The following is a 14,955-nucleotide window of genomic DNA, read 5'->3' on the forward strand; positions in this document are numbered from 1 at the left end:
TACAAAAAATATTTATATATATATATATATATAAAAAAGAGAAAGACAGAAAAGCAATAAGTCTCCATCTTACATTTGTAACAAAAGTCAAGTAGGAGTAAGATCGAATAAAAATACGCCCATAATTTCCATAATGAATAATCATATTTTAATGACTCAATGATTGTACAAATGGGTCACTCTTAAACGTCTCCGCTTAACCGAGGAACAATAACAATAAATACAGCAATCATCGTAATCATAATATTCATTACTGATATATCGTTACGTAATTAGATGAAAACGGAAACGAGATTCTTGTGCTGTATTTTCCATTCATACGTACAGTTAAGATTCTTTTCACTTTGGTTCATCATTCAACGTTTTACATCAACGAAAGGAAGAGATTTTTCTTTCGAAAGACTCGTTACATCGTCTCTTTACATAGCCTTAATCTTCGTTTCGTTATCATTCGAACCCCCCGTCCCCCAATATTTTTCCCCTATCCCCTTGTCTACCCAACCCTTATGCCCTATTTATATAATCTACTACCCCCAAATCCACTGAGTTTTACAAGACGCGAATCGCGTTTTCCCTCAGTTTTTTTCTCTCCTTTCTCTTTCTCTCTCCCTCTCCCTCTCTCCCCCCCCCTCTCTCTCTCTCTCTATCTCCCGATATATTCGGTGTCCATAATTATAATACCGAAGGTATCGCCATATCATAATCAAATATATTATGTTCAACGGTAGCGATAAAGTTTATATCAATAAAATTTCTGGAAGAATGTCAATAATGTAATAGACGATAATCGTTCGACGATCCGTTGCGACCGGGGCGAAAAATATGAAACTCGGTACTAGGCCAACTATTGGGATACGTCTCCGAGCTAGAGATTTTATTATCAGCGAACATTCCTTTAACCGCTCGTCCTCATCTTCGAGATTCCTCATTTAATGTTTTAATCGAAAGAAAAAGATTCACGTAACGTTATCATATAATCTCTCCCATACGTTATACTCGTCGTTTTCTCTATAAATCCGAAAATGTAATTGAGAAAAATTACGAGAATATCGCTATGAAGAAGAATGTCTCTCTCTCTCTCTCCCTCTCTCTCTCTCTCTATCTATCTCTTTCTCCTAGATTTTCTTACTTCTTACTCGAATCGAATTGTCATCGAGTAGAGCAACTAATTTTCAAGCCTCCTGCTTGATTTTTTTTTCTTCACAAGTAGAAGGTGTCGGAATACTCTTTCAATGCGTGCACCTATACGTCGAGTATAGATAGGAAAAAAGTATCCGCACCGTGAAACATATCGATAATAAGGCCTAAGCAAAGAAAAAAATAATTGACAAATGAGATCATCCCTTTTTCTTCGATCTACGAAAGACGCGTTAGAGATCGCTTGGTCTTCTTTTTTTCTTTTTTTCTTTTTTTCCTTTTTTTTTTTTTTTTTTTGAACTATCCAACAAAGAAAAAGAAAGCTCCTTTTGTTCTATCTATTATTTTTCGTATCTTTTTTCATTTGAATTATTCATTGATTGTCGTCTCTCGTGGAATAATTAAGTGCGAAATCGACAACGAAATTAAATTCACTAATTTTTATCGCGCAATTTAATCCGCTAATCGCCCGTATTTCCTTTATCACAATGTTCAAGATGGCGAAAGTTCAGCGTAATCAAAGGATAACGTTATTCTCGTAGAGAGGTATCGATATCGGCTATTGAAATTAATAGTACGATGACTCGAAACTTTTTACTTGACGCTGAACTACAAGCGATTTTATCGACGTATTCTACCGTGTTTATCAATAAACATCGAAGATTCAAGCTGGGGACTTATCGAAGTGTTTACAAACTACGTACGTACGCCTCTCTCTCTCTATCTCTCTCTCTCTCTCTTTATGTTTCTTTATTATTTTATCGATCGAATGGATATCAACCGAGTAATTTTTTCTCGGATGACGATGCTAATTTTTTGTCCGTCCACTTTGGGACGAGAAGAAAAAGGAATGTCGACTCCCGCTCGGAGACGCGCCTCGACAGAATTTATACAATAAAATTTATATATAGTAGATAATGCAATAATTCGAGCAACAGAAGGTCCTTCGTAAATTCTTAAATCTGCACGTGTGTGTCGCCTATATTAATTAGTAAGTAGGTTTCTTATTATTTTTTTTTTCGCTGTCAGATCTTAACCGATGCCTTAATTAGTTATACTTTGTGTATGCGCGCTTGTGTGTGTTTCCGTGTACGTGTCCGTGATCGCGTGTTCATTTGCATGTACGGTTTGAACGTGTGTTTAAGTGTATCTTTATATTACATATCGAATCATCTTCTGCTTCAAACTTTTCACACTCGTCGCATATTTCGCGAACATTTCTCTCTCTCTCTCTCTCTCTCTCTCTCTCTTTCTCTCATTTTTTTTGTTTCCTTTTACGAACGTTTATCTCTACGTTAAGGTTTCTTAGACCTTGAAATTATGTACTAAGGACCTCCAGTACTCCACGATGTTTTCAGCCTCTAGTGTCTTTTCTTCATCAAGTTCCGTCAATGTTTGACTCATCGACGTGTTTCACATGCTCTCTCTCTCTCTCTCTCTCTCTCTCATTCATTTTTTCTCCCATCTTTCTTATTTCCTTCCTTCCTTCCTTTCACTTTTTCTAGGATCGACAATACGGATCATTATCGCGCAATATTCAGCAAAACTCTCATTTGGATAGTTTTCTTTATCCTTTTGTTTTCCGTCATGCGATTCGAACTGACTTTGAGAAGCATCGAGATGGAAAATACATGACCATGGTATAGCAAACGTTTAAAATCTAATCGTCCGAGAAAAAATAACAATTCTTCCTGTCGATATCTTAATATCGATTGACAACTATTTCTCTTAGTTGTAGAACTTTATACGTAATTATTATACAAATTACAACTAAAAAAAAAAAAAAAAAGAAAAAAAAATAATAGAAAGAACCTTTCAATAACATATAAAAACAATCGACGCTACTCGTTGTCAGAGATTTGCATTCCAAGCATCTCATCACGATCCTCGTACACCCTGTTTCTAATATCGCGATTTGACAGGCCTTTGTGAAACCGGGCGTCCGATTTTAAGGAAGAAGAAAAGAAAGAGCTTGCACTTGATGGAGCGCTTTTTATCGATACCAGACTCGGCCGATCGTCAATAATGGATCTATAAAGAGAACTGTATTTCTTTTTAAATCGATCTCTCTTACTTTCGTGTGAACGCGACTTTTCACGTGAACTTGAAGAAAATAATAGCACCCGACGTTAAAAAAAGAAGAAGGAGAAAAAAATGAGATTTAGTCTTTAAAAACGTAATGGAATTTCGATCGAGATTGTCGTTTGTGCCATTTTAATTAGAAAAAGCTCAACGCGTTATTCAAGGGGACCTGCCTGTTACGCATCGAGATTTACGATTTTACAATATTTATTATTTCGCACGTGTGCGATCATGTCTTCTCAAATTCTCTGATAAGGATCGAACAAGGACCGAATGTGTACACATCCATTGGAGTAAGGCAATAATCGATTACTCTTCTAATTAATTTCGTAATGGATCAATATTTTTCTTCGAGATTAATCATTCATTTGTAATCGATAATCAGTAATCGGTAACCAATAATCGTGAGAAGAAAAACATTTACTACGATCTTCATGAAATTTTGGAAGATATCAATGGATGCTAATGGCGTAGAAAATAATTATGTGTATTTTCAATATTTAATGCATTGCTCATTCTTTCGGTCGATTATAATTAATACCGTAATGCTTTTACGATTAATTATTATCGTTCGTTTTTATTATTCATTAATGCGTTACCGATTACTCAATATACTATGATCATCGACGATTATTAATTGATTATATTTTGCCCAACTCCAATACGCACGCGTAAAAATGAAATTTTCGTTGAGATCCGAGATAAGCACCGACGACTTTGTACTGAAATGTGCCTGCACATGTATGTACCGTCTCATAAAAATATACGCTTCGTATTTGAGATAGAATAATCTAAAGTAAAATGAAGTGTACAATCTCAAATGGGCGTTCTATAAGCTCGCCTGTACAGAGAGTAATGGCCTTTAAATATCGCGAATATACATATAAGTTATGTCTGTCTGTCTGTATATATATGTATATGTATAGATCTATTAATAAATACATCATAATAATTACATCACCGACGGATACGCTAATAATTGACGGGATTCTACGAGTATCGATTAAATATCGAATGAGCCAATTTATTCGTTATGAAGTCTAATCGGTACGGAAATCATAACGACGATGCTCTCTTCTGTATTTTTATTCTTTCTTTCTTGATTTTTTTTGTCTTTTTTTCCTTTTTTTTTTTTCATTTTTTGCTTTTTTTCTTTTTTTTTTTTTTTTTCATTATTAAGAGATCCTTATTTGCGAGTATCGTTAAATTTGCGTTACACATTCGAGTTCGAGATAACATCGAGTTTGATATTTGTTCCCCGTAGATCTCGAAGAGCAAAAAGAAAATGTTCGTATTCCCTTAGAATGGAGTACGTTAAATACGGAATTTTCATTTGGCATTATAGGATAATAAAGAAAAAGAAATCCTTTTTGGTCTGGATTTGTCTATGCAGATAATATCCATGACGCTTTGACGAGATCGGCCGACTTCGAATCACACTAACATAATCGCGTGCTCTCTTTCTTTCTCCTCTCGTCGCGCGCGGCATTGTTGACCGACTTATATAATATATATGTATGTATGTATGTATATATGTATGTATTATATTATGCTTACGAGTGACGTATCCAAACATCAATGTCGCGCAATCATTTAATTCCTAATGTAATAACGATCCGAATCGACAATGTCGAACAACGCTTTTCTCCCCATTTTTTAATCTCTCTCTCTCTCTCTCTCTCTCTCTCTCTCTCTTCTAACTTTTTATTTCTAACTCTTCCTCTTTCTTTCTTTCTTTCCTTTTTTTTCTTTTTTGTATTTTTCCCTTTATTTTCGACGAACGTAACAAAAGTGATAATAATTAAGTTACGAGAGAAATAAGAATGAAAATCGTCTCTACGACGTCAGTCTACTCGCCACGCTCGAACGGAAGATCGACCTTGCGAATTGTGCGACGACAGTATATATCAAAGTCTGAGTATTAAGTGTACTATCAAATTCCATTAAATTACTAATTAATTCCAGTCCATCGTTAAATACTGGCTGACGATCTTCGGCACGATTGTCATGGCAAGGTTAAGAAGAACCAAACTGGCAACGACGAACTCGAACGTAGTACATACCTACATATAGAAATCTATCGCGACGTATGTACGGCCGGAGTCTCGACGATTTCGAAGAAAAAATCGCAGAGGATAACGCGGATCACGTGGATTAATGGGACTCGAATTATTATAATACATATATATATATATGGGGGGAATTCCTCCTGTCGATCGTAGGAACGAACTGAATTCTAATCTTGCAGCGTATCCCAACGAATTAATTTATAGATCATTGGATCATTCATTTTGCGAAACATATGTCGGTAAATTATGAAAGTGTTCTTAATTGGAAGTCGAAATTGATATTTATTATATGGACAAATCATGTTTATCGTTCATCTTCTTTTATGTCTTAATTCTAATTATTTCGTCGGGTCAATTTCATAATCAACGACACATATATGTTTACTCGAATATCGACGTTAAAGATTTTTCGTAAAAACAAATATTGCAAGGGATACGAACAGAGATTTATTAGACAGAAACATTTCCTTGTCTCGCAGAGGAATCCTCGCGGTGTGCTCGTTGTTTCTTCTTTCTTACTTTCTCTCTCTCTCTCTCTCTCTCTCTCTCTCTCTGTCCTTCTCTGTCTGTCTGTCTATCTCTCTTTCTCTCTCTTTCTTTCTCTCAATTTTTTTATTTATTACCGACAAAGAAGATCACGCGATTTCGTTCGTTCGATAGAATCGATTCGGCGGTTCGGCCGTGCCACGCGCGATTTCCCTAATTAATGTCATCTATTAATCCAAGTTATGTGTTAAACGTGTATGCGTGTCTATAAGTAAGAATGTTTGCGCGAAACGAGTCCGTGTAGATTTGTGTGTGTGTATGTGTGTGTGTGTGTGTGTGTGGCTGGTTCCATCTCGTTTCACGCGCATGTTAACGTGTATATGAGTGTACGTATATGTATCCGTATGTGTGTATCTGTATTTTTATATTTATATATATTTTTGGTTGTAGGTATTCATCTATGTGGATACTTTCTGTCGTCTAATTTACACGAATTAATCCTTCGATATCGGCTTAAATTTATTGTAATACCCATTAACAACGTGTTTATATATCAGATGTCGTTTAGTTCTGTGCCGATGCTTTTGGTGTTCCTCGTGCTCGTTCGTTTCGCAGTTTAATTTATCAGTTTTCTTTTACTTTTTTCCTTTTTTTTTTTTTCTTTCTTTAATAATAAATTCTATGAGCTCCTTTAAGATTGTTTCCTCTCTTTCGTTTACTTTTGTTTCTTTTCTCTTTTGTTTCTTTTTTTAATCTTTTTCTATTTATTAATTTTTTCCTTTATCACGTATTACGACGAGCTCAGTAAGAAATTCGCATTCGACCTCGTCCATCCAAACCATTTCATTTTTTTTTCTTTTTATATATTATAAGTAACGTTAAAAATAAAGTCTGCTATATCGGTGAGGAAGTCCGAGTTCGAAAGCGAGTCAATGCATATTCTCTCTTTCTCTCTCTCTCTCTCTCCCCCCTTCTCTCTTTCTTTTTCTGTCTTTATTTTTTTGGTTTTTTTTTTGCGAAACTAACCCGGGGAAACCGTGGTCGACGAACAATAAAATTCATAAACTTCCCCTATCCCAACCCCCTTAGTTCCCATATGTATAATATATATATATATATATATATATATATATATATATATATATCTATATATACGTATATATTATACAAATACATAATCATATATATATATTTGTATATATAATATATACGACTTCTTTTAATTGATTTTTTATATCGCTATAATTACTCGGTACATCGTCGTTTTTCTCAGATCTTTAAGACTTGTCCTTCGTTATAGTGTGTAATAATAATGATAATAATAATGATCATCGACGTGACGACGATCACGATAATGCCAATGGCGAATACTAATAATTATAATAATAATAATAACAATAATGATAATAATGATAATAATAATAAGTAATTATAAATAATAACGATAGCGACGATGATGATAAAAGTAGTAAGAATAATGACAAAATACATAATGACGATAATAATAATTAAGTTGTAATTGTAAGGACATCATCATCATCATCATCATCATCATCATTACAATATATACACAGGGTCGATCGGCTGACGCTCTGCACTTTGCCGTCCACGCGGAGAAACACTCGTGAAAGTGGAAGGAAGTGTTATCTCGTCTTTTTTTTATCTTCTTTCTTCTTTTTTCCCTTTAACGGCGATTGAAAAAGGAAGTTACCCTATCAGAGTAATATGTTACGTAGGAACGTAGGTGCGGAAACGAAAAAGGGACGACAAAGAATCTCGCATGCGATGCGAGAGCGTTTACGCGCTCTAATAATTTATCGCGCTGGCGCTTGATATTCCGCTTCCTTCTCACATTCCCCGTGAATACTTTTCGGTTCACGGCGATTAACGTTAATGATGTTTTTCGAGCGGCAACGATACCGTATCACGGATGGACGCGCCGTCGGACAATAAACGGAGAGAAACCGGATCGGGAGTGACACGATCTATGAACACGATCGAGCAAGGAAATTGTCGACGTAAAGTAAAAAGTGACCGATTTATTTTCTCGCGATTTCTCTTATTGCAAACACGAGAATTCTAATCGAATTTTATTCAAATACGTGTGTATACGGAACATAATATCGGACATTTTATGTTGCGTAAACTGTGATACGTAAAAATACGTACGTATTTTGGGGGAATGGCGAAGATCGTGCGGCACTGACGATGAGAGATGTCCGACGACATAACGTTGTTGTTACTTGGAAGAGCAAAATGAGAAAAAGGAAGAAGTATGTGTACCACATTTTGCAGTAGGAGGAGCGGATTTTGTCTTCGTTTTGTTTCGTTTATGCGTACCGCGTGGGCGGCGAGCGAGATTTCATAATTAAATCACAGGCTTATTAAACTTGGTGATAACTTGATGTGTTTCTTAGCCTTTCTTACTATCATCAGCCTCTCACTCTCATTTTCTCTTTCTTTATCTTTCTCTTTTCTTCTACCCTTTTACTTGTCGTCGTCTGGCCTTATGCATTAGCAGAGTAATCGTTCGTTCGATAATTCGAACTTAACAGATACTTTATTTAACGAGTTAGTCCCTGACTAGTTTGAAACTTAAACGTGATTATTAAAATTAGATTGTTGAGCACAATTGCTGATCTCTATGAGAGATTTCCGTGAGGCGCTGTGGCTCGAGGTCATGTCCGTGAACTCGCCGGCCGACTTACCCTTTCTTGGTAATGTCGTCGCCTCCCCGAGCGACGGTAATTCTCGGGGCTTCCAAATTGGCGAACCTATGCAAAGTATGTCATTACATACATATATCCGTATATATTTAGGAGTAATTTATTACCAAGCGTCTTACCAAGCTCTTTTACTGCAATGGGTTGATAATTCTCTGGCTGATGAGAAGACTGAATGAGCCTGGCTTGGCTGCCAGTACTACCTGCGGAAATGGTCGAAGTAGTGCTCAGTGTTAAATGATTTGGTGTACGGCCCAGATTAGTCTTCTTCTCGCCTAAAAAAGCTTGAGAGTCCTCCTCTCCTTCTGACTTCGTCCCCGAGTCCATTTCAACTTTTACTTCGCCTAAATTCGAGATAAAAATGACGATATCAATTCAAAATAAAAATAAGTTAAAAGAATTCGTACTTTACCTGAAGTATCGCTTATGGTCTTGCTTCTCGTACGAAAGATTATCTGTTGTTGACTTATAGCTGTTTCCTCCATATCTTTGTCTTCCGAACTCTCATGCTCCACCGATTGCTTAGAATGACTGTACTTTCGCTTGGCATTGTGCGAATTGCTTAACAATTGCTGTTTTATAGCTTTTTTCGACAACGTTCCCGTAGCTACTATCGTGTTACCATTGCCATTTTGACCTTGCACCTGAGCCGCTTGCTTTTCAAATTTTTCTACATGGCCAGTCGACATTCGAGGTGCGATCGTAATCGGTGGTTGATTTAGATTTTGTTTCGTCGAAGGGATGCTCATATTTCGGACCGATTCTCGTATGATTTGTCGAATTGTCTTTAGGAACGCATTTCTAAATTCCGTCGTACTGAAAGGGTACGATATTATGTCCAAAAATAACGTTAATAAGATCGTTATACCGGATAAAAATTATTAGATGACTTTGAACGATGAACCATACCTATTGGAAAGTACATATACTTTTTCCGATCTTCTCTGTAATTGACTTCTGAGATGTATCAACTCCCATAGGAAATGCGATTCCATATCTTTAGCTGAACTGGCTCTTACTTGAACTTCGGTAACGGGAATCAAAACTTGATAACGAATTATTTCCACCTCGCTGGAATTCGCTTTCGTGGAAACTCCCTGGAGATTATTGGGTAAATTTTTTACTCGATCGTTCGCATAAACATATATATATATATATATATATATATATATATATATATAAGTCTACCCTTCAAATATTACCATGAGCTTTTTCTTTTGTCTTAATCTCTCCTTACACAGGAACACGACAGCGGATTTGAAAACGAAACACATGGCGTGCAATTCCAAGCCTTTCTTTATCTTTCCAAGAAAGTCCGAAATGTTTAACCATTCGACACCGCCATAATACAAAAGATCTCCAGGACTCAAATCGATTGGCTGGAGAAAGCAAATTTACTGGTGATGCATAGGCACGCGTATGATATTATTATAATTATTATTATGTTTTATTAACCTGTTTGCAAGATTTTTGATGTTGCCTGAAGAGATGATCGAAAATAGCTCCGTATTCCTCGTGAATCCTTTGCATTTCGTTAATGTGCTCCGCCACTTTCTCCATACCTTTGAGGGCCTCTGAAATCGATCGCTTTATACATAAGTACCATAATCCAATTGTATAATTCCCTATTGCGTCTATTACCTATCAAATGTTGATGCTCTTCGCTTCGCTCGTCTGTGAGATTTCGAAGTTGTTGCAAAAGCAACGGATATTTGAGTATTCTTTGAATGGGCTTTATCAAGTACGATTCCAATGTCGAGGAGTGCTGCTGACGCGGATTTCTCGCTTGCAAAAACTCTTGTAAAGCTTGATTTCCTTCGTCTATAGGTAATAATTGAATTGGTTCAGTGAGTTTGTAATTATTAAAATCATAGATCCTTACTCGTAGATTTTACGATTACACTCACTTGGATGTAAAACTTTTTGGGCCTTCGAATGGCTGGCGCAAAACGAGCTGTACAGCTTGAAGTGATTTACGTAATATAAGAAGGCACTTCCAATGGAAAACAGAACACCCTATAATAAGGGAAACGATTGAAGATCATTTTGATGCGATCAGTAATCGTACAATCTCTTTGTTTACCTTAAATTGACTAGGATGGTCAAAGCTGTTAAAGTCCGTCTCCATCTCAATTGCGTGATCAAGATTTTGCAGGAACTGCCGTTGAAACGTGACTATCTCCTGGATATTTCCAAAAAGTGCATTTATCTCGGCGTTCGATAGGAAGGTCTCGCGTTTAAGGGGCTCTAAATAGTTTTCCAGCAAATTGTTTAAATTCTGTAACACGAGATATCATTGATTAAAAATATAAAAAGAAAAAAAAAACGATCAACACTCTGACTCATCTATTTTAATCGTACCTTTACGTAAGTTCGTTCAGTCTCGATCAGTTCTAATATCACTTTCTTTAGTTTTTCAGCGTCGCTCAGCTGCCTACTTGGTGTTAATGCTTGTGAATGCGTACTCACGACGCTTCCGGTGGGACTCGACTTTCTGGTCTCACCGGGCGATCGGCAAATACCCGTTACTTGTTCCGCCGTTTTTAATAAATTCTCAATCTCGAATGAATTCGTTCTTGACGTTTGCTTGCCATTTTCTATGTGCGAGGTCGTCGTACACTCTTGCATGAGACTTTCTTTGCCTGGAAAATCAATACGGACAGGATGTACCTATAGAGCGAATCGCATGGGGAATAGCTCGAATTGATCCTTGAAGGAGGAAAAGGAAATATTTCTCGATATAATATGTTGATAAAGAAAAAAAAATTTTGATAATTAATGTAAATTGATCGAGCGTATTATCAAATTGAAAACCGTAATAACGAAAGATCCTGTGGATCAAGATAGAATTTCTCATGTTTCATTGCGCATTATAATGTTTTTGCACGTAAGTTCTATTTTAAAGATTCATCCGCAATATGGAAATGCGACGAAAAAAGTCCGAAGGGAAGATATAATTTTATCGATCTCGAATCAAGGCCCAGCCGTTCCCGCGTTCTATTTTTTCTCTGTTGACGGTCAAAGGATTATCGTCGCTTCATTAGACTCTGAACTAATGAGATCGTTACAGAGTGAAGAACGAAAGGCCTCGAGAAATATGGATAGAGTGTCCTGCAATGCATGAGGACACCTAGGTATAAGAGACGATATAAAATTAAAAAGACTCACTCCATCCGGGAGCTGGTACTATCAGGCCGGATATCATTTCCTCGCTTATGACTGGTGGATCGGAAGGTGGAGGAGGACAAACCAGGCTTTCGATGATATCGTCGGTGACTCTCATGATGCCGGTAAGATCCGGTGGTTCGGTTCTCGAAGATCTCATCATCATACAGAGACCGACTTCTTCTTGGAGAACGCTTTCCAAATACATCATATCCAAGTCACTTACTATTGCACCGTTGATCACCATTATCTCATCGCCCTTAATAATGCCTGAAAGTATTACGTTATCGAATGGTGCGAAGGATAAAGCAAGGGGATTAAGATAGACGCAGGAAGAAACATACTTAGGGAATGTGTCATTCCATTTTACTATGGGCCGTTAAAAGAAGACCATGAAGAATAAATAAGCATTATAAGAGCTTGTATGTCAAAGCGTATTCCGATAACTTTGTTCAAATGTGCAGTAAAGCGTAACGAATCGGTCTTTCTCAATGACATCGATATACGCGCTGCCACTTGGCACGATTAAAATAATATCGTTAAGGTCGTTTCTTCTCACACTCCCGCATTCCCGAACATGACCTTTAAAACTCATGTTCGTTGTGATATTAAATCAAGACTCACCGTTCTGCATAGCCACACTTTTATCTTCGACTCTGCTAACGTAACAGCAAAGCTCGTCCTGTCGATCAGAATTTTCGATGAGTTCGGCCTCCACGGAGAAGCCCCACATTTGTTCCAAGGTGTTCCTTTGCAATTCCACCTGATACAAGATCTTTGCGCAGACCTCGACGATCTCGTGCGTATGTAACTGAAAGCAACGATGACGAGAAACATTTCATGTTTAAGATAACTTTCTGTCCTCGAAAAATTTTCTCCCATAATTATCGATAACTTACATAAGTTTCGATCAGATCGGTTCTATGTGGTACAAAATAGTTGTGGTCCTCCATGTCACGTCGTTTCTTCACCCGTACAAAGTGTTCCATCGGATTGAGATTTTTTCTGTTACAGGCACTCGCTAAAAATTCTTCTACCGTCATAGCATCGCGTAGAAAAACCGAAACAAGCTAGAAACCGAGGATGCAACGATCAGGATGTGACATACTCACCATTTCCACAACCATTACGACAGGCTATACTAAGAATAATTACCTGATTATCCGGCACGGATACTTTAACAGTCTTCTCTTCGTCTCTAGAGGATATTTGGAGTGACCTTCGACTAGATCCGCTGTTCGACCTAGATAAAAGTGGTGGTCTTCTCTTGGTAGCGCCACGGCCGGCTAACAAATTGTTCAATAATGAGGGACTTCGTGCGCAAATGAATGCATGGAAGGACGACACGGTGAAGACACCCAATTTGTTCAACGTCTGCTTCGTCGCGCGAGATACGTGTGTCAGTAGACTCTGTTATGAAGGAGAAAGATAGAGAGAAAGAGAGAGAGAGAGAGAGAGAGAGAGAGATTGAAGTAATTGTTTTTGAGACGAGCTGGAATTTACGCTCAGCGTGCCTCGTCCTCTCAACTTCGACGATGTTAATTTATTGGAAATTACACAGCTACAGTTCCTATATGTTCTATTTACGTTCGGTCGATATGACTACGCGCATCGCGTTTACTGAACCAGGATAAATCAAAATCTTCTTCTGCAAAAGTTTTTTGTTCCCTTGTGCAACAATAAATCGTGTGAAAAAATACGAACAAAATTGAAGCAATTTTCTCGCTATTTCGAGGATATAATTACTGACCTTCGGATTAGGTAATTCCCCGCTCTGCAAACTGGCCATATAACATCTCAAACGGAATTGCTCGCAATGAAGACGTTCCAGATTTTCTTCCCACTGTACTATTTGATTGTTGATTTGTTGCTTCGTCTCAACGTCGGACACGACGGATTGCTGAAGATCGGCCATGTGTTTCATCTTATGATCCTATATAAAGGAGATTAAGCTGAATTTCGCGAAAAGCTCAAATTTAGCCTGACGCAGAAAGGAAATTAGCCCTACCGATTCTATCGCCTTTTCCAAACGAAAGATCTCCTCTTGCAGAAGATGTAAAGTCCCGGTCTTACCACGATGGCGAGCGAATGCGGCTGCACAGGCAGAATGTATGCTATTCACCCAGTTTTCGAGTTCTACTTGACACGGCGCCTGTAAATTAAATAAGACGCATTTTTTTTCCTCCCTCTCAAGGAGCCGTTTCAAAAAGAAGGAATTATGCGCCGCAAACGAACGAACGCTTTTCTTCTTTTTTCTTTTTCTTTTTTTTTTTTTCTTTTTTATTCTCGTCACCTGAAAAAGATAAGCATCGCCGAAAGCGGTGCTCAGGCAAAATATGTAGTCTCTCTTTGGGTGCTCCGGAATTGGCTGCATAATAGCACCATCGACGATAATTAAATGCTTAGGTGCCGCTTCCATGGCTCTACTTTCTTGCGAATCGCAAGGGTAGAAAAGAAGCGTGGTCCCTTTCAGACAGACCCAGTAACCCTTCCAGCCTCTTTTCCTTGCAAGCTCAATTTGATGCTTCTTACGTAACAACCATTTCTTCACGCTGAGGAAACTGCGAATCGAGAAGATTTAAATGCTTTTTCGAAATCTTTCTACGATTACGACCGGCATAGAATCCCCATGGACTCGGAACGATATATGTAGACTCGATTGGATTTTATTTTTAAATTGTAATATTTCGAAATTCAACAATTAATATTAATTTATTTTTACGTATGTGAAATAGTAGGAAACATACGTTCTCAATTCCATGTGGATAATAAGCTATAACATTAAAACATTATTTTTTTGTTTCTTTTCTTCTTTTTTTTTTTTTACCCTGCTTTCCTAACTGCACCGGTGCAATTGAATGAAGCCGCAGCAGTTCCAGTTTGTTTTCCTCGATAGGGCGAATTTATGACACTTTCACCATCGTCGTCGTCGCTGACCGCGGTCGTAAGAGACATTCTGTCGTCGTCCGACATCTAAAAGAAGAAAAGAAAGTCTTATTCATTCGAAAAAATGCTAAAAGCTTTGGCATGTAGGATTTACTAATCGTACAAAAATTTCGGTGTATAAGTGTAATCGTGTAACGTGTGAGAACATTCTTTAGATAGGTAGACGGTCACTTTAATTTGTTTAACATATAGAAAGTTGTAAAGAAGAAAATTTAAATAAAAGACTCGAGTGGGAAATAAAGTTTAGAACTTCAGAACACTTGATAAAGAGCAAAATAAAATCTAGGTGGGTATCGTGGCATTGCTCTAGGGATGTGTCCTGTGCATCGATAACGCGAATGGTTGAT

The 14,955-nt window shown here is 37.4% G+C and overlaps 1 protein-coding gene across 8 annotated transcripts in view; it reads right to left on the reverse strand.

Moving 5' to 3' along the window:
- Positions 1-125: 125 nt before the first annotated feature.
- Positions 126-14,955, reverse strand: part of LOC124430403 (protein still life, isoforms C/SIF type 2) — a 31,122-nt gene continuing 16,292 nt past the window's right edge. For all 8 annotated transcript variants that reach the window (XM_046976923.1, XM_046976925.1, XM_046976924.1 and 5 more), the window contains 18 exons: positions 14,490-14,635; positions 13,956-14,223; positions 13,671-13,814; positions 13,413-13,595; positions 12,818-13,072; positions 12,562-12,732; positions 12,287-12,473; positions 11,666-11,932; positions 10,859-11,139; positions 10,581-10,775; positions 10,405-10,513; positions 10,139-10,318; positions 9,953-10,071; positions 9,700-9,876; positions 9,407-9,594; positions 8,910-9,313; positions 8,620-8,841; positions 126-8,548 (listed from right to left, as the gene is read on the reverse strand). In XM_046976923.1, the coding sequence (XP_046832879.1) occupies positions 8,370-8,548; positions 8,620-8,841; positions 8,910-9,313; positions 9,407-9,594; positions 9,700-9,876; positions 9,953-10,071; positions 10,139-10,318; positions 10,405-10,513; positions 10,581-10,775; positions 10,859-11,139; positions 11,666-11,932; positions 12,287-12,473; positions 12,562-12,732; positions 12,818-13,072; positions 13,413-13,595; positions 13,671-13,814; positions 13,956-14,223; positions 14,490-14,635 (3,675 nt within the window). In that variant the 3' untranslated portion in view covers positions 126-8,369. The remainder of the gene's footprint in view (positions 8,549-8,619; positions 8,842-8,909; positions 9,314-9,406; positions 9,595-9,699; positions 9,877-9,952; positions 10,072-10,138; positions 10,319-10,404; positions 10,514-10,580; positions 10,776-10,858; positions 11,140-11,665; positions 11,933-12,286; positions 12,474-12,561; positions 12,733-12,817; positions 13,073-13,412; positions 13,596-13,670; positions 13,815-13,955; positions 14,224-14,489; positions 14,636-14,955) is intronic.

This window comes from Vespa crabro, chromosome 18 (genome assembly GCF_910589235.1).
Source record: "Vespa crabro chromosome 18, iyVesCrab1.2, whole genome shotgun sequence".
NCBI lineage: Eukaryota > Metazoa > Arthropoda > Insecta > Hymenoptera > Vespidae > Vespa > Vespa crabro.